Below are 22,834 nucleotides of genomic sequence, written 5' to 3' on the forward strand. Positions count from 1 at the left end.
GAGCTGGGATTGAACTGTCCAATCCTGAAGTTGAAGGACTCACGATTTAACTGAACTCTCCCTTGCAGTCTGTTTATCAGGCTGGTTGTCCAATAAAATTCAGCAGGTAAGAACAGATACAGCACTATAAATAAAAACGTCTGAATAATAATTGAACTACTTGACACGTGCAAATAATGAATTAACATCATGATACAAAACATCATCCCAGCCCCGGATTCATTTCGGTTACATGGATTTGAAAAATGACACCTCTGTGCTGCTGATGCAGATATTTGAAGCCAGATTAAATCTGATCAAATATGATTTTATTAGTCACCCCTAGTCTCTGCCATTCCTGCCCTCACAGTGACTTTGAAGTGACATTTACAGCAGTCTAACTGAGGGGTTTGAGTGTCTAGCTGCTTGTAATAAAGGATGTGTGTGAATGTACACAGATGTATTGTCCAATCCAGATGAAGGCAAGAAAGGTGACAACATAGGGGCAACTAAGCATGGTCTGTAGTTGTGCAACTTGTTGAATTTCAATTACACATCACACATACCACAAGGGCATATTGAGAAACCAACTGAGAAAACTTTGGTACATCTGAAAGAACACATGAGGAACATTTGAGCTACACCACAAGACATTCATACTGTTTCCTTTGGTTATTGAAAAGGACATGTGTGGGAAACCAATACTTTGCATTGGTTTCATTTATATTTAACATCAGTTGTGGAAACTTTTACATTCAGTTGTTTGTTTAGAGGTTGCAACCCAGGCTCAGCCTGCAGATAATTCACATTTACACTGAGAACTGATTAACTGCTCAGGTAGTTGCTCATTACATGTAACATGACAGAATATGTAGTGAATATAAAGGCAGAGGGGACCTGCTTAAGAGGACGATTGGGTTCAGTCTGAGCTTTTGGGGAATGTCGAATAACAAATGTGCAACAAAATACAAGCAAGCGAAGGTGGAGGAGAGAGGACAATGGGGCAGTAAGACGGAGTTTCTCCTGGCCGTGGCGGGAAATGTTGTCGGCCTGGGCAACGTGTGGAGGTTTCCTTACCTCTGCTACAAAAATGGAGGGGGTAAACAAATATGATGCTCACAACTTGTTGGCCAAAATCTGTAGCACAGGCAGGAATTGTTGTATACTTTGCAAATTCAGGTGCATTTCTGGTGCCATATATGGTATTTGTGGTGACGTGTGGCGTACCCCTGTTCCTGCTGGAGACGACTATCGGTCAGTACACCCAGGAGGGAGGCATCACCTGCTGGAGGAAACTATGTCCACTTGCAGAAGGTATGCTGTTCAGAACTTTAATTTAAGATTGAAGATTCAATGACTGATTGATTGATTGACTGATTAGCTTCAGGAGTGGATGATCGTTTAATTTGTGGGTCTTTTTCAGCAGCTCAAGTGATGTCACTTGAGTCAGCTTGGGTTGGGGCTGAACAAAGTTCAAACACAAAGTTTGAAAATGAAAAAAAAGTTGATGTGGAGAGAGATAAGTGATCTTACCGGGCTTCTGCAGCCTGCTCCGGTGTCTACTTGCAGCAGCTCGAGGCTACATTACACCCTACTAACATTACACACCTGAACCTCTGATTAAACTGTCAGTGGTTGAGTTGCATTGTGGGCAATGTAGGCGGTGGGTTTTGATAAAGAAGGAGAATGCATGGAATTCATATCTCTCGGTCTGTTTAAAAACTGTCCATAAATCCAACAATGTTATAGAAACACAATGCTAAATCTCTTAAAACATTGAAGTCAAATGTACCTGAGTCAGATTTTTTCCCCCCCAAGGGCACTGGGTTCAGTCCGTGTATACCTTAACCATGATCTTTCCGAAACACCTCAAGCAATGAAGTTTCCTCCATTTTTCAAGAAGTAGCCTGTTTTGGTCATTTACAGTGCAGTTTTATAGAAAAAAAGAGAAAAATTAGGTGTTTTTTATTTTGCATTTTTAAAAATAAATTTCACCTAATTTATTGTTTTTGAATCTATTCATCTTTAGGGGAAATTAGTCCGTCAGAGTGAGTGAGCAGTTTTAGTTGCACGTTTGGTCAGTCAGGTTCCCATGACCCTGACTGTTAAGCGATTTGAATATAGGTCAGGTTTTCATTTCATCATTGTTGTCCAAATGTGGCCCTGCAGGTATCGGCTATGGTGGTCAGCTGATCCTCTTGTACAGCTGTATGGCCTACATCATTATTCTGGCCTGGGCTTTGCTTTACCTGGTCTTCTCCTTCAGCTCGCAGCTCCCCTGGGCCAGCTGCAACAACTACTGGAACACAGGTAAAATGGATTCTGTCACATGAAATAAGGTTGTGTGACAGTGTAAAGATGTTTTGCTCTCCCATAAAGTTGAGACACTTGTGAGATAAAAGAATGGTGAAATTGAAAGCAAGAGAGGCCGAGGTGTCCTGACATTTACCCCGCTATATAGGTCAGGTTTCAGAAACACTGGGTCCTTCATTCCCCATAATGCAACTGGATAGTGTCTTTCATTAGACCCTTCCTGCCTGGTAAATAGCCCCATAAACTCCAGCTTGTAATGCAGGCTGTTAGCATTTAAAGTCATGATCCGGGTCACACTATACATCTGTGATAATTAATTATAATTTGTGATAATTAGTTTATTTCTCTTTCTCACTTTCCTTTCAGATGACTGTGTAGACTTTTCAACACAAAATAAAACCTATGAACAGACCAACCAGACTAACGCAACCTCTGCAGCCACAGAGTTCTGGGAGTATGTCTTTAAGTTTCTTTAAATATGTCAAAATGAGTCCTAGTAAGTCGCAATAACAGATTTTTGTTCATCTGTTTTTCCTTCTAGACGAAGAGTACTTGCTATCTCGGGGGGGATTGAGGAGCTAGGCAGCATCAGGTGGGAGGTGCTGTTGTGTTTAATCGCAGTGTGGATCACCTGCTACTTTTGTATCTGGAAAGGGGTCAAGTCTACAGGAAAGGTATTTATATAAGCCTTTGTAATATGGTAAAAGATTAATGAGTATAATTCTTAAATGGTCATAATTTTTTCTAGGTGGTGTATTTCACTGCTACCTTCCCCTATGTGATGTTAGTAATTCTTTTGATTCGTGGACTCTCTCTTCCTGGGGCTCAACAAGGAATACTGTTTTATCTTCTGCCTGAACCCTCACGACTCAAAGACCCTCAGGTAGTTGCAATTTCCTAGCTTGACTGCAATTTCCCAGCTTGGGATCTTTAAAGTATTTCTATCCTATTCTAGAAGCTGCATGATATACTTTAACAGTTTGAAATGTACCCACTGCTGCTTTGTTGGAACAGGTTTGGATGGAGGCTGGGGCCCAGATCTTCTTCTCGTACAGTGTGGGCGTGGGCTCCCTAACTGTGCTAGGCAGCTACAACACCTACAACAACAACTGCTATAAGTATGTATCCGTCAATGTGTGACTGAACCAATGCTCTGACGTCAACTTTTCTGACAGATGACAAGAGCTGTGAAATGCTGCTATGAGTTCATAGAGCATGCACGTTTGTGTGTTTTGCAGGGACTGTCTGTGGCTGTGTTTGCTCAACAGTGGCACCAGTGTGGTAGCTGGGTTTGCAGTCTTCTCTGTACTGGGATTCATGGCACACGAACAGGGTGTTCCCATCGCGGAAGTGGCTGAGTCAGGTAATGCAAGCCACCAGAGATATTTAGACAGATGAAGCCATATTTACCTGCAAAAGTAGAAGCATCACACCATTGTGGCACCCTGTTACAGCATAAGACTTCTGTTGTTGCTGTTAAACTACAATTTCAATAATGAACCTTTAAACTCAAATTGACCTTCTGTACCAAATGACTGTCATTATACAGTAGTAAGAGACACTTACCTACACTCCGAAGTAGTGATGTGACATTCTTGAATGAAACAGTCCTTTAGAACGGCTCTTACGGTATGACGAAGGGAATGAGTTGTACTTGAGAACTGTTGTTTTTATTGTTGGGACCGAATTTCAATGCCTGCCCTAGATCTACAGCACTGGATTCATGCTCGCTTGAGACAATGAACTGTTGCTTGACTATGAACAACTGCAGCAGCATAGGCTGCAGGGTCTGTCGCAACACACCAAATTAGCTTTTATTGATGCTTGTATGTGTGACAGGCAGGTGTGCATGCACAATGCCTGATTTATTTCTGCTGTTAAAAAGGCACCATCCCTCAAAATATATATACGCTCCTTTGAACGTTTCTCAGACAGGAATGGAGCCATGAGATCCAGCTTCATCCAAAGAGTTGGAATTTACCCTTAACCTCACCCATCACTACGCCCAAGCACGGCTGGCTAGTCCACGACCAAGGTGGACGGTAATTGTTACTTTGCAACAACAAAACAATTCTGGTTGGGTTCCACCAAAGAAACATTTTCCCTCTATGGTTTCATTCGAAACTGTTTTAGGCGCCAAAACACTGAGACCACATTTGTATATCAGAAATCCCTTCTGCTCCCATTAATCATCTCATGACCACTTAGATTTATCCTGTGACCTTTTGGTGGGGCTTGACCCCTAGGTAGGGAACCACAGGACTAAATGATCTATGTATAAAGTACTTAAAACTAACAACGCCGATAGTGGGATAGTAGATGGTGACAAATCTAGTGTTGTTGTGTTCCAGGTCCAGGCTTGGCGTTCATTGCATACCCTCAGGCTGTAGCCATGATGCCTTTTCCCCAACTGTGGTCCATCTGTTTCTTCTTCATGCTCATTCTCTTGGGTATGGACACACAAGTAAGTTGCTGAAGTCTTTGTGGAAGAACATGTTCACAATTGGAAATGTACTTATTCTTTCTCGTCCTTCCTCTGTACAGTTTGTTGCCATGGAGGTGGTGATGACATCCGTCACAGATATGTTTCCCACAGTAATGCGAAGGGCAGGAAGACGGGAACGTTTCCTCCTCCTCTTCTGCCTCATATGCTTCTTCTCTCAACTTGTCATGACCACTGAGGTCAGCCTAATGTGTAACTTTATTTACTAATGCCTTATGGTTAACCTGACCCTCGCCATAGGACTTTCGTTCCGCCTTGCTTTCGTCTTGACTGCGCCTAGCTCCACTCAACCATTTGGATTCGATCCATAGGAAAGTGATATCAGGGTGTGCAAAAAATGGTCAGGCCAATCAGGACCACCGGGCGGGGTTTTATAGATGTGACCTAGCAGAGAAACGACGGTGGCCGCTTCAAGGCATCGAGGAAGCAGGCATCAACATCATTGCTGCTATTTCCTCTGTGTTGTCCAATCTAGCGAATATTTATCTTTTAAAAGAACACCAGAGAACGGCTCTGAAGGCTTTTGTTGGTGGAAACGATGTTGGTTGTTCTGTTTGGCTTTTCCCTGCGTCACTGGTTGGTTTTGATGTGTGGTTGAAGTAGCACGTCAATAAAGACAGCGGACAAGTGGTTTATCCAATCATATGCAAGGATTTTTGATTAGGCACAGCCTCCTGAAATCACTTCCCAGTCAAGAGATCCCAGGTGCATGAGGGAAGCAAGGCGGAATGAATTTCATTTGGCGAGAGTCAGGTTACATTATGGCAGCGTATTGCCACCAAAATGTAACAATCTTCACGTCATGGCTTTTTTTTTATCATTCAAACTAGATGCTTTAAGCTCATGACATTGGAATTAATGAAGCTGTTGGTATACTGTATTGTAATCATGTGAAACCAGAGTGATTGCCAACCAGTCAAGTTGTAGATTCTCATGAAGACTATAATCAAAAGTCAACCCGGAAGCACAGAAGATCTATACAATCAGTTTTTAGTATTCGCCCAAATCTAAAATATAGACACAATCTCTTCTTCTGGTCCTGAGTTTTGCTGTTGATTAATGGCCAATAATGGGCAGAACACTATGACGTTGACGGTTAACCTTTTGGATATAAAAAGTCATAATTTTACCATTTTATCCTATTAGACATTTGAATGTAATGTCGCCTGCGTTGGACTTCTTGAGTTATGTCCAAAAATGTGTTTTGTGAAGTCACAGTAACCTTGACCTTTGACTTCCAAAAGCTAATCAGCTCAACCTTGAATCCCACTCGAAGTTTGTGCCATTTTTTTAAATTTTGATCTCAACTACACACCTGTAACGACTCATTACTGTATCTTGTCTGTTGATGTCGTCTCCAGGGAGGGATGTATGTGTTCCAGATGTTCGACTACTACGCTTGCAATGGCGCCTGCATCCTCTTTCTCTGTGTGTTTGAAACTCTGGCACTGGGATGGGTGTTTGGTAGGTATTAAGTTTTTTAAAAGGGGCATGATGTAGAAATATCTTGACTTATAGTCATTTGAGTTCTTTAAAAAAACAAACTAAAACTGATGATCTCTTATTAAGGGGCAGAGCGGTTGTACGGAATCATAAAGGACATGACAGGTGTGCGCGCCAACCCGTTCTTTAAAATCTGCTGGCTTTACCTCACACCGCTTGTGTCACTGGTGAGTCAGCTTTCAATGGTTCATATATATGCATATTAAATAACCCCACAGCTTTGGTCCTCATCCGCATTTACACCTGAATGTCACTTTATTGTACCCTTTAGATTTCTACTCTGGATGAAATGTTTATACTGAAGTCTGCAACTGAATCTCTCGTCGTTTCCTCAGGGCTCTTTTATATGTTCTTTAGTTGAGTACCAGCCTCTGACCTTTAATCGCTGGTACGTGTACCCAGCCTGGGCATACGTGTTGGGCTGGATAATGGCACTCTCCTCCATCCTGCTTGTGCCGGGATGGGCGCTGTACAAACTGGGAACTGGAACTGGGACCCTCAGTCAGGTGGGACAACTTGAATTGATTGTGATAATGAGTCCAAGAAATTGTACAGTATATACAAAACAGTCAAACTACATTCTCCATAGTTTGCGTGGATATGAAGAACCTAACAGCATACAGCCAACATGCAGTATTAGTGTTCTCAAAACAATGTGATAGAGCTCTTGTTTTACACTTTTGCTTCAAATGATTGGTAATTATTTCTCTCCATTTCTCAGCGTTTCCATGGTCTGCTCAGACCCGACCCTGACTGCTCACTGACCCACAGAAAAGAAACTGAGCTGCAGCACATCAAGGCAGCAGATGAACCATTAAATGATCCTGGACACCTTGTCAACTGCATTTACGTGTAAAACAATCAAGATGGGACTGGTAACTGATTGTGGTATTACTTTCTCTACAATCCAAAGGTCAAAGTGAAGTAAGACCTGTCTATTTATTTTAGTTATACCATGATGGCTTTCACTGAAAGCGCTGTGAAACAGTTTTGAAAGCAGATTTGTTCTGACAATGTCCCACGCTGAATGAAACAGAACAAACTGTTTTACAGGAAACACATTTTCAATATACTTTTTTTGCTACATCGTAATCACTATCAGATCTATCTGTCAAAAAATAAATGACTTACCTGGTCAAAATGCTGTTATATCAAGAAATGTATATTGACAATAAATTGGAGGATACACTCCTAACTTCTTCAATAGTCTCCTTGTCAGAACATTCACAAGGATAAAAATATCATGCAGCCCAATATAAAACCTGGCAAGGAAACTATTTATGTGGCTTTCAGGAGCCGTACTTCTCACATGTGCATCACGACCTTGGTGACTCTTGAGTTTCCATGGTAGCAGCTGGATTTATTCAAGATCACGTGATATGTGAGGCTAAATTTGAAAGATTCATATGACACACTGAAAAAGCCTCGGCTGGCAAAGTATTCGTCATATATTGCTTTATTTAAATACCTTAAAATTATGAAAATACACTCCGAAACACTTTGGCAGAGATGTCCGTCACATGCACAAGCACAAAGAAATAGTTATACAAATATTCTAACAAAGCTACAAAGCTGCTGCATGAGAGTAAACCGTATTAACGATTATAGTGGTGGTGATGTGTTGAATGTGTGGTTTGTGGTTGAATTCTTCCATTGTTAAAAGATCTGTGCTGTATTTGTAAAATGATGAATGGTGTGATAACCTGTGACGATAGTAAGGCACAAAAATGTCAAGTGAAAAAGAGTTTTTAAGGCTTCGTTGATGAGCATTTGGTAAGAAGTCCTTGTAGCAGTCCAGTGTAGTGCAGTATGTGATGTTAAATGTTCTCTGCAGCCCTGAGCACCAGTTGTGCTACGTGATTCCTTAAAGTGCCATTTTTTCTGGGAGCCTTTTGACTCAGCTGTGTTGTTTTGAAGGCACCGATCCTGTTTATCACCTTGTTTGGACTGCTGGCCCTCTCTTGGGTACAGCAGGTTATAAGAAAGCATTTTCCAAAAACAACCAACTACAGTAGTGCCACCGTTGTATAAGCCATTTCCTCTGCTTGTGAGCCACTTAAAGGATTATGTGAAAATGAAAGGCAGACGCCCTCGCATCTGTGTGCTTTTATAAGGTCTGCAGTGGTAATATAAGATGGTGCCTCAGGACTGAATTGCACTTCAGTGAATTAATTGGAGATCAGCTTTCAGGTGTCACATACTGTAATCATGGTGGACTACGTAAGGCAACTGGGGGTTATAACTGCAACATTTACCATATGTACTAACCTCAAGTCATTGTTGGATTCCCGTTGACCTGTAGAGATATATTCCACAATCCGTGTTTAAATAACCAGGGAAAAAACATTAAACCACACATAATATCAAAAAATAGTCCTGAGTACTCGCTCTCCCTTTAAAAGGCACTGCAGATTGTGCTAACCGGTAGAGCTATCAGGAGGCATAAAGGTGACTTTCTCTGAGGATTTATTTCTGGCCTCGAGCTCCCTCCGAAGGCGAGGCACCTCTGAGCTCTCGGGAGCTGGTGGCCCGTTGTTGTCAACTGTGGAAATACTTTCTGCCTGACTGGCAGAATCTGGATTACATGGGATTTGTACATTTTGCAGGACTTTAAGGTTTGGGTAGCTTTCGGACTCGGCCATGGCTCTGGACAGATCTTCTAAGATCTTGCTGCTGGGGTTGGTGGCAGCCTGGCACAGTAGCTCTGTGTGCTGACGGAGCTGGGCAATGTTCTGCTCAGTGGCGTTACTCTGGCGCAGCAGCTCGTTTGTGCGCAGCGTAATGTCCAACAGACCCGATTGTTTGAGGACTGCTAATGTGTTGGGGAAACGGCAGTGGTAAGATCTGGGGGTGCCGTTTCTGTGAAGTCCTCTGGTTGTGAGTGAAGAGGTGGTGTTCAGACTGGACCCAGATTGGGAGCCTTGGCTTGAGGAGACAGAAGTGGGACTGGAGGAGGATCGGCTATCTCTGGTTGAAGAGGAACATGGCAGCCCAGAGGTTGTGACAGCTAATTTGGGTTGCTTATATAGGTGCTGCTCAGATAGACTCCTGTTCACAGGTTTGCCATCACTCTTGTGTTCTGTGCACATCCTCTTACTAAGATTCTGAGATTGATCATTCGATGACGATTTATCGGGTGGCTTCTTACTGGGGTGTGGCGCAATGCGGGGGTAGGAGTTGAGAATGGGCAGGTAACGGCCATTTATTTTCTTCCCTGTGACGTTGGACTTCCGGGATAGGGGCTTGTGGAGCTGTGGGGTGGCCGGCAACAAGCTAGGCTCCGGGAAAAGGATCATATGGTCAGCACCAGAACTGCCAGAATCCCTGCTTACATTTCTCCGGGGTAGCTGAGCTCTTTTCTGAATCATGTCCGGCTGGTGGGACAGAGAGGAAAAAGGAACCAAGTATGAGACATGGATTAAAACACAGTATTTAATATAGTTTGGTTTATACTACGTTTTTTTGCCTGGCGGTTTCAGTTTCAGTTTGGTTTGTTTTGCAAGAGGGAGAAGAAAAACATAACCATTTCCAACGTTCCCTGTGTTTTGTTGCGAGTTTGACATCATTGCTTTGTAATCGCAACTGGAATTGATAAGCTCAGAGGCTAAATGTCTGCGCCTACACTTGTCTCACCTGTTTTAGCACCATGTTATTGATGATGTAAATAGGTTGGAGCTTGAAGTCTGCTGTCATTAATGTGGAATTCCCAAGATTCCCTTGACCAAGGTCTTTGCTTTGACCTGGCTGTGACATTTCTCTATGCTTGCTGCCTCTGGAATGGCTTTTGTTGCTCCGTTGTTCCTCCACATCTGTCTGCTGCCAGTCTGAGCCATCTGCAGACAAGTTGGAACAAGAAGTACATGGTAAACGACACAGAGTAAAGCCATACTCAAAAAGATGATGCCGTGATATAGTGTGATATGCTGGTAGTATAAGTTAGTAGTTTTCACTTTATTTAACTTGCTGCATCATCTGTCTATAGCCTCTTTCACACATACACTTAAAACGTGAACCAGAAGCTCTATGTGAGAAGGCAAGGACGGCAAATGAGACCATGTGTGAATACAGCTCCTCAATGTGTGGTGTATTCATAGCGAACAAGTGTTGGCGCGTTGATTACTTTTCTACCCGAAATCAGAGAAGAAAAAGGGTGATTCACAAAAAAAGACGTCAACGACTTGTAAATATATATGGGAGTGTGTGGGAAATAGCCGTAGAGAATGAAACTTGGCAAATTGTGTTGGTGTGGTTACATTTTAGTCACTTGTACTCACCAGAAAACCCAGAGTCTTTTTCTGAGCTGCAGCGGGAGCCCATTCCACTGGTGTCGTCTGCGTCTTTAGTATCACGCATCGCCAGTAGAGTCATACAATTGCTTTTATTTTTAGCATTTTTGCTGGCTGATGCACAAAGACTGTGCTCGTTGAAGCAAGGCTGTTCCTTCGGCATACTGGACTCTATTGGGAGAATATATGATATTTAGTTTGTCTCTGAATGCCAGAAATACACAGCATAAAAACAGAAAAAATGTTTTGACAGAGTGGTGCCTGCTCAGGTTGTACCCAGCCTATCACCCATTGCATGCTGGGATCTTCTTTTTGATAATTGTTTTGCATCTAAAAGAATTTAGATGCAAAACAATTATCATATCAGTCACTTGAAAGAATGCACATTTTGAGTGCACCATTTTTGAAACGTCAGGTGACAAATACTAATACCTAACATCCCTTTATCTGCAGTATAGTTTATTTTAAAAAGAAAAGTATGCTGTTAATGCTACATAGCTTTTTAAAAATCCTATCTTTAATAGTGTTACCATTTGCCGTTTTTTTTTAATTTAATTTGTTCAGTGATTGCACAACATCCTTTTAATAGAGTCATACGTTTCCCCCCCCCCCACATGCTGACTTTGTGTATTTGCCTTTGAGGGTCGTAACCATGGCAACCCACGCACAGAATGACATCATGTGCATACCCACTGATAATACCTCACTAAGAACCTCTGCACAGAGATTTAGTTTCACAATGTTACGTATTAAAAGTCTGTATTTGAGCATACTGGTAGTTAAACAGCCTGTCCTTGATATCTCTGTAAATACAGTAGGGTACAGTATACAGCGCTGTACTGACATGTACTCAGATAATTTGCATATTTAAGAAGTGTCAGGTAACTGGAAAACAGTGGCAAAACTCTTACTCAACATGTTCAAGTCCATGAGACACCTTTTCTACTGTTCTTGTGGGTGTGCGTAAGCGTGTGCTCACGTGTATTAACACTGAGCCAATGAAATACAAAGGTCATGTGTTGTTTTATGTCCACAGAGATGAAAGAGCCAGTTACCTCATATACCCAAATCAATTCCTGTAATTCAAGCTGACAGGCAGAGACATGGCGCACAGGGTAAATTATTTTTTCCATAGGGTTGTTGCCGCTCGTTTTGCCTGGGTTAAACATTAATTAATTCCCATTACATCTCATACACAGCTTTATGACAACTATCAATCTTTAAAGGTGTAGCAGCCACAGTGGTGCCCCGTGTGTGATGGTGCTCCATGTGTGTCCTCAAATGGCCTTTCAGAAATGCCTGAGCATTAAAATACAGTACATGTCTGAGGAGAGGCATCTAAATATACAAAACACAAACAGGTTTCAACTGATATATTGATCACCGTTAGAATGGGTTTATACGTCTTACGTCCTGTCCACAACATGGTGAAAGCTATCAGAGATTGTAGTGTACTCCGAACCCTGTGCCTAAAGATTTTAAGAGATGATGCAAATAAGGAAACGGCAGGCCGCACTCAGCTTAAACCTCCAGTTACAGAAACATGACATGCAAATTGTGAAGCAGTCAGCGGTTTTTATGAATAACTCTTTTGTCTCCCTGTGTCCTGAGTACATGGGGGGTGGGATCAGCAGGGGAAATCAGATATAGACCACCAGCTGAACCTGAATTACATAACATACTGCTCTGTTCTCTTCCCTGAGAGTAGTCTGTGTGCAGTAGGAATAGGTTCGTTTCTAAGGTCACAAGTATCAACTAGACTTAACATTTTATATGTGTGTGTGTGTGTGTGTGTGTGTGTGTGATCAGGTGTACAACTTCTGTGCTGTCAACATGTAACTATTACCACAACATCCCTTTTCACAGGAAATAAAACTTTTTTTTTGTTTGGGCCATTTGTCTACGCTCAACCTGTGCTGGAGATTATTTTTCGGAGGCCATGAAGGCAGCACAGCTCAGCTGAAACAACAGGCCCCCTCCCTCCCTCCCTTCTCCTCCTCGTCGACTGCCATGTTATGTAACACTAAACTCTAAAAATGCACTTCCTCTCGCACTGGCTGCAAACACATAACGTTACAAACACATACTCAAAGCGTTTGGTCGAAATTTAGACGACTGCATGCGCCATTAACAGCCATTTTAAAGACGAAAAAGTTAGAAAAAGGAGAGGAAGATGAAAGCCGAAATCATTTATCATCCCTCCTGTCTGCAGTATAAAACTTACCTTTAAAATGTCAAACAACCACTTATTTCCAATGACGAACGTTTTCCCCCGCTCAAACTCACTTTTGAGACAACTTTTAGCGTTAAATTGTCATGTCACAGTTTTAAAACATGATTGATTTCCCCCCTCTTTGTCAAATATGCCGTTAGATAAGGCAACAGTGAAACTGGAGTTACGTTTTGCACACGTCTGTCACGTTAGCCAGAATCAGGAACGTCATTAACGTCAGTTGATTTCAAAATAAAACGCACACGTGTAAAACAAAAGCTGGATTCTGCAAATAATACCACCTAATTTGATGATAATAAAGATATACACAATTTACAATTATTTTTGATTTCTAAAATCCCCAGTCAGTTAGTTACCTGGTCGTTAATCCGACGGTGGTACATTCCCTCGCTTTTGTTTTGTAAATCCCGGGGGCTTTAGTCAGATTCTAGCTAGCTTGACGCGACCACGACATGTTAAAAAAGGAGTGAGATTTAAAATAAAAAACATAATATCGACATGTTACATCATTCGAGACTGTGTTAAGGCACACGAGAGATGGAAAAGAGGCTTCACCTGTTACACAGTTAAACATGCGGGTGATATTTGTCTGCGTTACCTCAGTTGAACCCACACACGCCCGTCGGACCTCCTTCCAGACGCAATAAAAACGAGCTCTCCCCGGGAGCTGAGCGCACATTGGCCAATGAGACAACTACGACTGCCAATCATTAGTTGCAGCAACAGTCTGTGAGGAACACATACTAGAGGAAAGCCATCCCTGTCTGTCGCCTCCCTCCAGGGGTGGGAAGTAACTGAGTACCGGTACATTTCCTTAAGTACTTTAGGTACATGTACTTTACTTGAGTGATTCCATTTTATGATACTTTATACTTCTACTCCACTGCATTTCAGAGGAAAGATTGTACTTTTTACTCCAATACGTTTATTTGGTGATTTTAGATTAGTTACTTTCTAGATAGATAGTTCAATTAAAAGTTGAATATGTAGAATCTTCATTAAAAGCTATATTTAAGCTATTAGCGGCGGCAGTAGCTCAGTCCATAGGTGACTTGGCTGGGAACCGTAGGGTCGCTGGTCCAAGTCCCTGTGTGGACCATGTATGGAGGGTGGACTGGTGGCTGGAGAGGTGCCAGTTTATCTCCTGGGCACTGCCGAGGTGCTGTTGAGCAAGGCACCAAACCCCCAACTGCTTGGGATGTTGGTCACTGGCAGCCCCCTCGCTCTAAAATCTCTCCTTAATTGCATGTATAGGTCCTGTTTGTGCATGTGTGTATTTCTGGCCTGTGTGTGTAACATGTATAATAATAAGAGTGAAAAAATTCAATTTCCCCGTGCAGGATAAATAAAGTAATTCTTCTTATATTTAAAAAAAAATAAAAAATACACCCACAGGGCATTTTGAGGGGTACAGAATTGTTTTTTCAGAGTATTACTTTTACATAAAAAATATATTTAATCTGAATTAATATTTAAACTCTTTTACGGGTTTGACAATGACTTTGTCACATTCTCTTTGCAGCGTACCAGCCAATAGCAGCCGGTATAGCCCGGGTTGTCTGTTTGGGGTGCAGCTACTGTAGGCTGGCTCTGGGTGAAATGGAGTTTGCCAATCCTGCAGCTGCTTATTTGTCCCACTAGCTGAGTGACTGGAGGAGGGCAAAAACAAGTGTCAGTATAGGCCAGGGATTCACTCAATGGACTGAGATAAAGGAGTTTAACGGCATTAAAGACGCACACCGTTTATGGTGCAATTTGCCGGAGGGGACGTGTTCAAACAGACTCTGGTCTCCTGTAGGCTACTGGGCCGGGTCTGACCAACCTGAGTGGTGGAATTATTTTCTGTTGTTGCGAATACGATCTTGAGACACTAGATGGCGGTGTTCTGTTCATTCTCCATTTAAAAATACAAATAGATTAATCCATTTATTTAGTTGTGTATAGAAGCCTGAGAGGACTGATATATTGACTGATGGAAGGGGGATAATGCCTTGCCTGAAGTATTTTTACTTTATGCATTTACTGAATTTTTTTAGGCATGTACCTTAAATTACTGTCAATAGAGCTTTGAATACATTTGTTTTTGAGAAACGCAAATTCAATATTCCTACAAGAAGTTGTAATGTACTGAATTGCTCCAAATAAAGGTTTGGGGAAAGAAAAAGAAAGTGTGCAATACCCAGTTTTCAGATTGTGCATAGTTTTTTTTAACATTTGAAATACTAATATGGCTACACGGTGGTGTAGTGGTTAGCACTGTCGCCTCACACCAAGAAGGTTACAGGTTTGCATCCCGGCCTGGGCCTTTCTGTGCGGAGTTTGCATGTTCTCCCATGTGTCAGCGTGGATTTTCTCCGGGTACTCCGGTTTCCTCCCACAGTCCAAAGACATGCACGTGTTAGGTTCATTGTTGACTCTAAAATTGCCCGTAGGTGTGAATGGTTGTCTGTCTCTGTTCGTCTCTATGTGCCCTGTGATAGACTGGCGTCCTGTCCAGGGTGTACCCCGCCTCACGCCCAATGGCAGCTGGGATCGGCTCCAGCACCCCCGCGACCCCGACCCCGGGATAAGCGGTTGAAGATGAATGAATGAATACTAATATGGCATACCAGCTAGCCAACATCTCCACAGAGAGTCATTTAAACGTGTCAGCAGGATTGTTATCCAACAATGCAGTCACGTAGAACTTTGGAAAGTGCACACATTTGTGCAAACAAACTAAAACAGCTGGAACTTAGAATTTTGCAGCAGATACTTTATTTTCACATTAAAACTTTCAAAATGTTATAATAGCTTGACAGACAGCCCACATCCTCTTCATAAACAAGACAAGGACACATCAATACAATTCAAATATTTTCTTAATTGGCTGCAAGATAAGATCATAAAACAGGTGTCACTTGATTGGCTTAATCACATACAGGCAAAGTGCATACAATCCTTTGTCAGACAATATTTGGCATTTAAATCATTTCCACTTCTTCCTCACCCATTCTCCATGGTATCTCCAGCAAAGAATACACAGCCTTGGCGAGAGGCTTGGACCGCACAGAAGTCATGTCTTCATGTGATGCTTTTATAGCATCCCTACCTTGAAGCTTTGGTAATTTCAGTTTCTGGGAGTTGGGAATGGTATTTGCACACACCTAGCAGCCCAACGGCGTTCTTTAGAGCTGGGTGCCTGCTGACATGCATGGTCTTTAGGGAGGAGAATTTAATAAAAGTAGCGCAGGTCTCGGCCTCGGCTGCGATGCTGGCCATAACATGCATGATCCTCAGCAGGGCATCCTCACTGAAAAACACAGGGCATACAGATTTAATTGACAGGTAGTAGGATGAACGCTGACCAACACAAAAACACTGGTAAAGTAAAGTTTTGCATCTGTGAAGTTGGGGCCACAGAAGCCAGAACTCAGTAATGCGGTAAAGGTATAGTCTGATACTAAAGGGCACCGTGGATGAGGGGAGTGCATGATCTCATAAGTCAAGACACACACACCTGCCGACATGGAGATTGGAGGCCAGGCACCATGCGGCCTCCCCTTCTGGTGTTGGGGGCTCCTGCAGAAGGTGGCGGGACAAGCACAGGGCTGCTCCTGCCAGCTGCACAGGCAGAAACACCACACACTGGCTCTCCAGGAGAGACAGCTCCAGCAGATAACGAGCCATCCACACCACCTGGTGGCACAGATGAGGCTAAAGATCTCTACGTACTGGAAAACAACCTCACCGACAGGGTAAGAAACTGAATGAATGAAGAACACACGATGCAGGTCTACCTTGGCACTGCAACGAGCAATGGAGGCAAGGAGGAGGAGGAAGTGCAGAGGCGGACAGTAGGACAGATCGAACTTGAGCCCTAAAAGGACTTTGCGCTCCATTCGCAGCAGCTGATGCCTATTGTAAGTTTGGTCCATCAAGTAGCAGAGTCCAGACACCTAGAAGAAGATAATGGATCGTTTAGCTATCTAAGCAGGCACTGCACGTAACCAGGTTTAACATGCATATACATTTTTTTTGGGGGGGGGGGGGGGGGGCAGCTTACCTCAGGGAGGAGACACTCTTCCTTCTTTGCAGCAAGAAAGAGGCACACCATGCCGAGGAGCTGCAGGTTGAAGGTGGTCACCTTGAGCAGACGCAGGGAGCGGTTGAGGAGGTGTATGGCCAGATAGAGGGTCTCTTCCTGAAAATGCATCATCTCCTGGTAGGACATAAAACCAGGCAATCAAGATTGAAAAACATAAACGCACAACTATACTTGTTGGTTTTTGTATGGATTAAACAAAATGGATACAACTTTAATTATTGAGCTTTAAAAACGGTGCCGGTTTGTTGCCTGTGGACAGAGCCAGGCAAGCCGTTTCCTGTTTCAAGTCTTCATGCTGCTAAAGCCTAATATTTATTGTACAGATATGAGTGGCATCAATCTTATCAAATCCCCACCTCCACAGCCTAAACCCACAACCCCCATTCAGATTTAGATCAGCTCTGTTTTGAGTAAGAAGAAACCCTCCATCTACAATGAGACTTACATGCACTTGAATGAGCCAGTCAACCAGGACAGACAGAGTGGCATTTGTGAAATGCCGGGGCAGGTCGGCGTTGGGTAAAGAGTTTTGTGTTTGCGTTCTCTACAGGGTGAAAACAGAAGGCACAGACTAAATATTTAAAGAGAGACAGTGCGATACATGTTTGTGCCAATCTTCTAGGTTGCCCCTCTTGTATATAATTAGTTGTGATGTCTGCATAAACAGCACTTTGTCAGGATAATATTCCTTTCTTATGGAAACAATAGATACATCAAAAAGACAAAACCCTTCCGCTCGTGACGTCTCACCATCATATCCAAGAACATATCCCAGGCGTACGTGCGGTCCCATATGAGGTCCAGTTTCTCCAGTGCCGTCTCCACTTCATGGCGCAGGAAGCTGGGCACCAGTGCCTGTAGGCTGTGAAGACCCTTTAGCCCATGAGGGTAAAGAAGCACAGACGCCCCCACACACCCATCTGCTATACAGGATGGAAAAGGAGGAACAAAACATGCAAGCAGATCTTCTTTCACTTGTCAACATGATAAAGTACACCATCTGGGCACTAACTTGACATCAAACAATCTAGATACTACACACAGCAGACAGCTACAGTCTTTATGATACTTTTACATTAAGTGTAGAAATGGCAGATTATTATTTAAGTGCATTTATTTGACTCTGGTGAAAATAAACGTGGTATTTATTACCAGCTGAGCATGTTTGACTGTCTTCATGGAACCCCATGAGGATGCTTTCGCTCGTTTGCGTCGATAAGCTTTCCTGCAAACAGACAACACTTTGCACACAGACACTTGGAAGTAGGATTGTTGTGATCATGTATATAAATATGAATAATCTAAACTAACCCTAACCCCCTAAAGTTTACAGTGAAAGCAACATCATCAGCAACCACATCATTTTCAACTTGGAAAAGACATTAAAGCAAGAGCTAAGATGAGAGAGACACTGTAGTACGTGTTGTGTGAAGATGACAGGCAGGGAAGTAGGCATACCCATCTGCGTTCTGGCTCCACTTTGACAGGGGCCACCCTGGACTCCTCCACTTCTACAGGCAGACAACGATCTATAGGGCCACAGGCATTAGACCAAGTTCTTAACGGGGCTCGCCTCTCATCCGCCTGGAGGGACGACAGAAAGTCTCACTGGTACCCAAGTGATCAGGTCCCACACATTTTTATCACTTCACGAGAGGCAAAAATAAAAAATAGGCTGTCTTTGATAGTGACTGTAGCTGGCCGCAGGTCAATCACTGTATTAAAAATCAGTGGATGTTTATTTTTTAGAAAAAAAAAAATCAATGAATCATTTGGTCTAAAATTGATACAAAATAGGTCTTCTGTCCAATAAGTTCAGCTTTAATTTGATATGACAGGAAAAAGCAGAAAGTCTATATGAGGGGCTGAAACAATTAATCGACCATCAGAATAGTGGTGCACTTCAGAGGGACCTACTCTCCGCGCATCTAATCAGCTACTCCTTCCTTGACACCTAGGATCATGGCAGGTGGATCCAATTACTCCTCTGACACAAACACAAACATGGAGCACGCCTGTATGTGCATGTAGAGGTTGAGAAACAGTAAGTAAAGCACTTAAAAATAAAAAATGGGATAGTTTACAGAACTTTTATTTATTTCCTTGGTAAATCAATGGGTGGGGTTCATGCAGTCAATGATTGATCCATTTGTTTTCTTGTTAACTTCACTGATTGCTTGATCGTATAATGGGATAATTGAAGAACTACACATCTCAATTTAAACCCTTGAACAGTACTTCATGCGCAAACTTTTTTTATTTCCCGAAGATGCAGAAGCTCACCTTCTTGTGTAAGTCCAGCAGAGGCTTGGAATCGCAGAAACCGGTCCTGGCCATGGTCACAGCCGGAGACTGACTTCCCGTGCCGGGCCGCTGCAGCTACTTATCCACGGGTGTTGGCGGAGACCTGGAGCAGAGAGAGGGCAGCCACGCCGCCCGGGCGGCCGCTAATAAAGACGGGAGGTGGGCCACGCTGATTGGAGTGGGGACGGACAGGTGCGAAGGTAGACGGGTAGGACTTCCGGTCGACGTTTGAAAAATAAAATAAACCGCGGGAAAGTAAATCAATAATATTTTACTTTGAAAGGACCAGAAAGTTCAGCTTATGTGTTTTTAAATGGATCAGTGTGAAATAGCTTGTCACACAGTAATAACCTTCAAGATTCGTACAGGAAACATTTGATGGCATCAAAAACGTCACACTCCACGTGTCTCTGTTATTGGCTGCAAACAGGACACTCTGGAGGCTGTGGTGGAGAGGACACTGAAAAAACTGTTCTCCATCATGGATAATCCTCTCCACCCTCTCCAACTCACACTGGTCATATCTTTCCTGACAAAATCCATAACTGTATATAATAACTCTCACCTCTGCCAGACAGAGAACTCTGCTCTCTCTATTGTTTTGTTGTATATATCATTATTGTTGTTATTGTTATAGTACATTTTGCATATTTTGTTGTATATATTATTAATGTTTATTATTCATAGCACACTGTGCACTGTATATATACACTATGTATATATTGGATTCTATTTCTTTTATGAACAAAGTGTTTATTTGCTGACCCACTACTGCTGTTACAAAATAATTTCCCAGTCTGGGATCATTAAAGTAATTCTATTCTATTCTATTCTTCTGTTTTATGTTAATTGGCTTTTAAATTAATTTAAGATATCTTTAGTGTAATGCAATCCCTTATCCCTGCAAAAGGATATATCATAAACATTTTGTTTTTGGGGGGTGCCTGATTGTTTTGTGCATCTTTATTTCATGGGCTATTTGAGGGAGGAAGGATAATGGCAATATGTTTTTCATAACATGCAATTAAACATTACTGCAGCCTGAAAATAACTAATATCAACAGCTCTCTGATTATGCCTCAGAGTCAGGTCCATACACGAGCTGCTGTACCCAAGTTTTAGGTTAATAGGCTATCGAGGGTACATTTCCCAATAGATCTTCCAGGTGTGAAGCAGACCGGATGGACAGTTCTTGAGATATGAGAATCACAAACACACTCACACACAGAGAGACTTGCTTTATAGTTAGAAATGAAATTCTGGTGGAGAAATAGCAACTCTTTTTATTGTGTGTTTCTGGCACAACACTGTCCACATGAAAGCATTTTTGACTAAGAAAAAGATCATAGTCAGGCTTTAAAAAGAAAGCTCACGTGAAACATGTTATCACAAGGTTAAAACCCCTTTAATTCCCTGACACATCCGGTCTCAATGAACAAAAGATTGCAAAGCTGTGGCAATGGATTGCGCCGTACTATGCAGGCGTTCAGTGTACTCTTTAAAAATAGCAAAAAAATATGGAGGTAGAATTGTCTCAAAAAGATAAATACAAATCGAAATGGTATGTATAAAAAGGCATAGATTTATAAATAAACAAATACAAATATAAAAACGTGATGTACAAATAAATAGATTTATTCATTTGTATGAATATACGTGTATTTGTAAAAATATTTTTGAGATTTGAAAATAAATGTGCTTGAATTTGTGTTTGGATTCTGCATTTGTGGATTTGCTTTTCTCTCGATTACCTAATTTTGAGACATTCTTACCGCAGATCCAGATTAAATTTTAAAAAATACCCCTGGATTTTAATGTGGACGCACCCTCCCTGTTCAACCAGCAGGGGGTGGTGCTGTAAAGATGTTGACTGATGAACCGCGATGAATATGGATGAACCTCAAAATCAAGGACCTCCTGTAAGAATTACTCATTTTGGATTATTATACACACATTACACTGTTATGAGATCAGTATCTTCACAGAGAAACTGTCATTAAACGGTGTTGATAACAACGAGCAGCTAGCCTGTCTTTCTAACTTTTGGATAGGTTAGCAGCAGCTAATCTAACGTTAGCGTTAGCTAGTAGCTCGCTCAAAGGCAAGGCAAGTTAATTTGTATAGCACAATTTAACAACAAGGCAATTCAAAGTGCTTCAAATAAAACATTAAAAGCATTGGGAGAAATGACACATAAATTTAAAAGGGTAATTTAAATATAAAAGGTCAATTAAAACATGTTGTTTTAATGTGGCTGTTGAAGTTCAGAGTCCATGATTACATTACAAGTTTCTGGCCTGGTTTGTGGTTTTTAGCATTACTGTTTGAAGTTGGGTGCTGATTTTTGTTCGTTCTTCCTTGGCTCCAAAAACAGTAATTTCAGTTTTTTCTTTGTTTAATCGGAGAAGATTCTGCTCCATCCCATTGTTGATTTGCTTGATGCATCTGCTCAGTGCTAGTATTGGACTATAGTCGCCTGGTGATATAGTTATGTAGATTTGTGTGTCATCTGCATAGCTGTGGTAACATATGTAGTTGTTTTTCATGATCTGAGCCAGTGGCAGCATGTAGATACTAAAAAGTAGAGGCCCCAGAATGGAGCCTTGGGGAACTCCATGTGTCATTTTTTGCCCGCTCAGATGTGTATTTACCTATAGACACAAAGTAGTCCCTGTCCTTCAAGTAGGATTCAAACCATTTTAATACTGTGCCAGAAAGTCCCACCGAGTTTTCCAGACGGTCTAGTAGTATGTTGTGATCGACTGTGTCAAATGCAGCACTGAGATCCAATAATACTAAGACTGAAGTTTTACCATTGTCCGTGTTTAAATGGATGTCATTGAAGACCTTAACAAGAGCCATCTCGGTGCTGTGGTGCTGTCTAAATCCTGACTGGAAGACATCAAAACAGCTTTTTATTAATATGAAGTCAAACTAAAAGATCTTTTAAAACCCTTAGCACTATCACCATGTGTGGTAAACTGCTAGCTAGATAATGCTAACAGTCCACTCCACAGATAGCATAAATGTCCTTGACTTAAGTTTGTGGTCATACCAGTTGGAAAATCACATCACATATAACAAACTGTGATGCAGTTCACTTTTATTATTATTATTTATTTATTTTTACTGATGTTAGCGCTATGGTAGCATCAAGCTACCATATGAGCTTACATTGACTGGTGTGGCTTTGTTGTTTTTGCAGAGGACATGAACATTCAAAGGATCTCCAAGGACCCAGAGATGGCTGCAGTCATCAGGGAAAAGGGGATTTTTTTTCCTACTTTTACACTTCAATCACTCCATTCCCCCTGGGTACAAACCTCTACAAGGTGCTTTGTTATCTTTAAGTGTTAAGCTCAAACAGATGCCGCTATTCCTGTGTGCAGTAAAATGTCAATTCTCTACAAACCCATGATGTTCATTCAATGGTCTACCTCAAATGTTTTGCAAAGAAATCATTATTTTATGAATTTTTATTGCATTATGGGAAAAAGTTATTCAAAGGAATGAACCTCTTCCCGAATATTGTATAAAAAGTTACTCTGCTTTTACCAAAAGTGGGGCATTTATTTGTGACTCTGGATCTGCGGTACAAATGTCTCATGAGTACTTCGTAAAGAGCA

The 22,834-nt window shown here is 41.9% G+C and overlaps 3 protein-coding genes across 6 annotated transcripts; 1 reads left to right on the plus strand and 2 right to left on the minus strand.

The window, feature by feature from the left end:
* Positions 1 to 960: 960 nt before the first annotated feature.
* Positions 961 to 7,154, plus strand: LOC310947383 (sodium- and chloride-dependent GABA transporter 2-like; the record flags this gene model as incomplete). The annotated part of the gene is made up of 14 exons (XM_083914173.1): positions 961 to 1,078; positions 1,159 to 1,293; positions 2,149 to 2,289; positions 2,659 to 2,746; positions 2,834 to 2,966; positions 3,041 to 3,175; positions 3,307 to 3,410; positions 3,531 to 3,655; positions 4,644 to 4,756; positions 4,837 to 4,974; positions 6,157 to 6,259; positions 6,365 to 6,465; positions 6,634 to 6,804; positions 7,020 to 7,154. The coding sequence occupies exons 2-14, from the start codon at positions 1,179 to 1,181 to the stop codon at positions 7,152 to 7,154; spliced, it is 1,602 nt and encodes a 533-aa protein (XP_083770299.1). The 5' UTR covers positions 961 to 1,078; positions 1,159 to 1,178.
* A 603-nt stretch (positions 7,155 to 7,757) lies between these two features.
* Positions 7,758 to 13,469, minus strand: LOC310947649 (CLOCK-interacting pacemaker). Of its 4 annotated transcripts, none has more exons than XM_083914530.1 (4): positions 13,416 to 13,469; positions 10,573 to 10,755; positions 9,932 to 10,131; positions 7,758 to 9,672 (listed from the first exon to the last, which is right to left on the minus strand). In XM_083914530.1, the coding sequence occupies exons 2-4, from the start codon at positions 10,745 to 10,747 to the stop codon at positions 8,716 to 8,718; spliced, it is 1,332 nt and encodes a 443-aa protein (XP_083770656.1). In that variant the 5' UTR covers positions 10,748 to 10,755; positions 13,416 to 13,469; the 3' UTR covers positions 7,758 to 8,715. The 4 variants fall into 4 exon arrangements, with proteins under 4 accessions (XP_083770656.1, XP_083770653.1, XP_083770655.1 ...); XM_083914527.1 differs by having other exon boundaries at positions 13,373 to 13,443; XM_083914529.1 differs by lacking the exon at positions 13,416 to 13,469 and adding an exon at positions 13,174 to 13,315.
* A 2,435-nt stretch (positions 13,470 to 15,904) lies between these two features.
* Positions 15,905 to 19,241, minus strand: ccnp (cyclin P; the record flags this gene model as incomplete). The annotated part of the gene is made up of 9 exons (XM_083914174.1): positions 15,905 to 16,109; positions 16,317 to 16,495; positions 16,597 to 16,755; positions 16,863 to 17,018; positions 17,350 to 17,448; positions 17,655 to 17,827; positions 18,057 to 18,129; positions 18,363 to 18,488; positions 19,188 to 19,241. The coding sequence occupies 9 exons, from the start codon at positions 19,239 to 19,241 to the stop codon at positions 15,905 to 15,907; spliced, it is 1,224 nt and encodes a 407-aa protein (XP_083770300.1).
* Between the last annotated feature and the right edge of the window lie 3,593 nt (positions 19,242 to 22,834).

The sequence above is a fragment of the Echiichthys vipera genome, assembly GCF_963691815.1.
Source record: "Echiichthys vipera genome assembly, chromosome: 5".
In the NCBI taxonomy this organism is placed as follows: Eukaryota; Metazoa; Chordata; class Actinopteri; order Perciformes; family Trachinidae; genus Echiichthys; species Echiichthys vipera.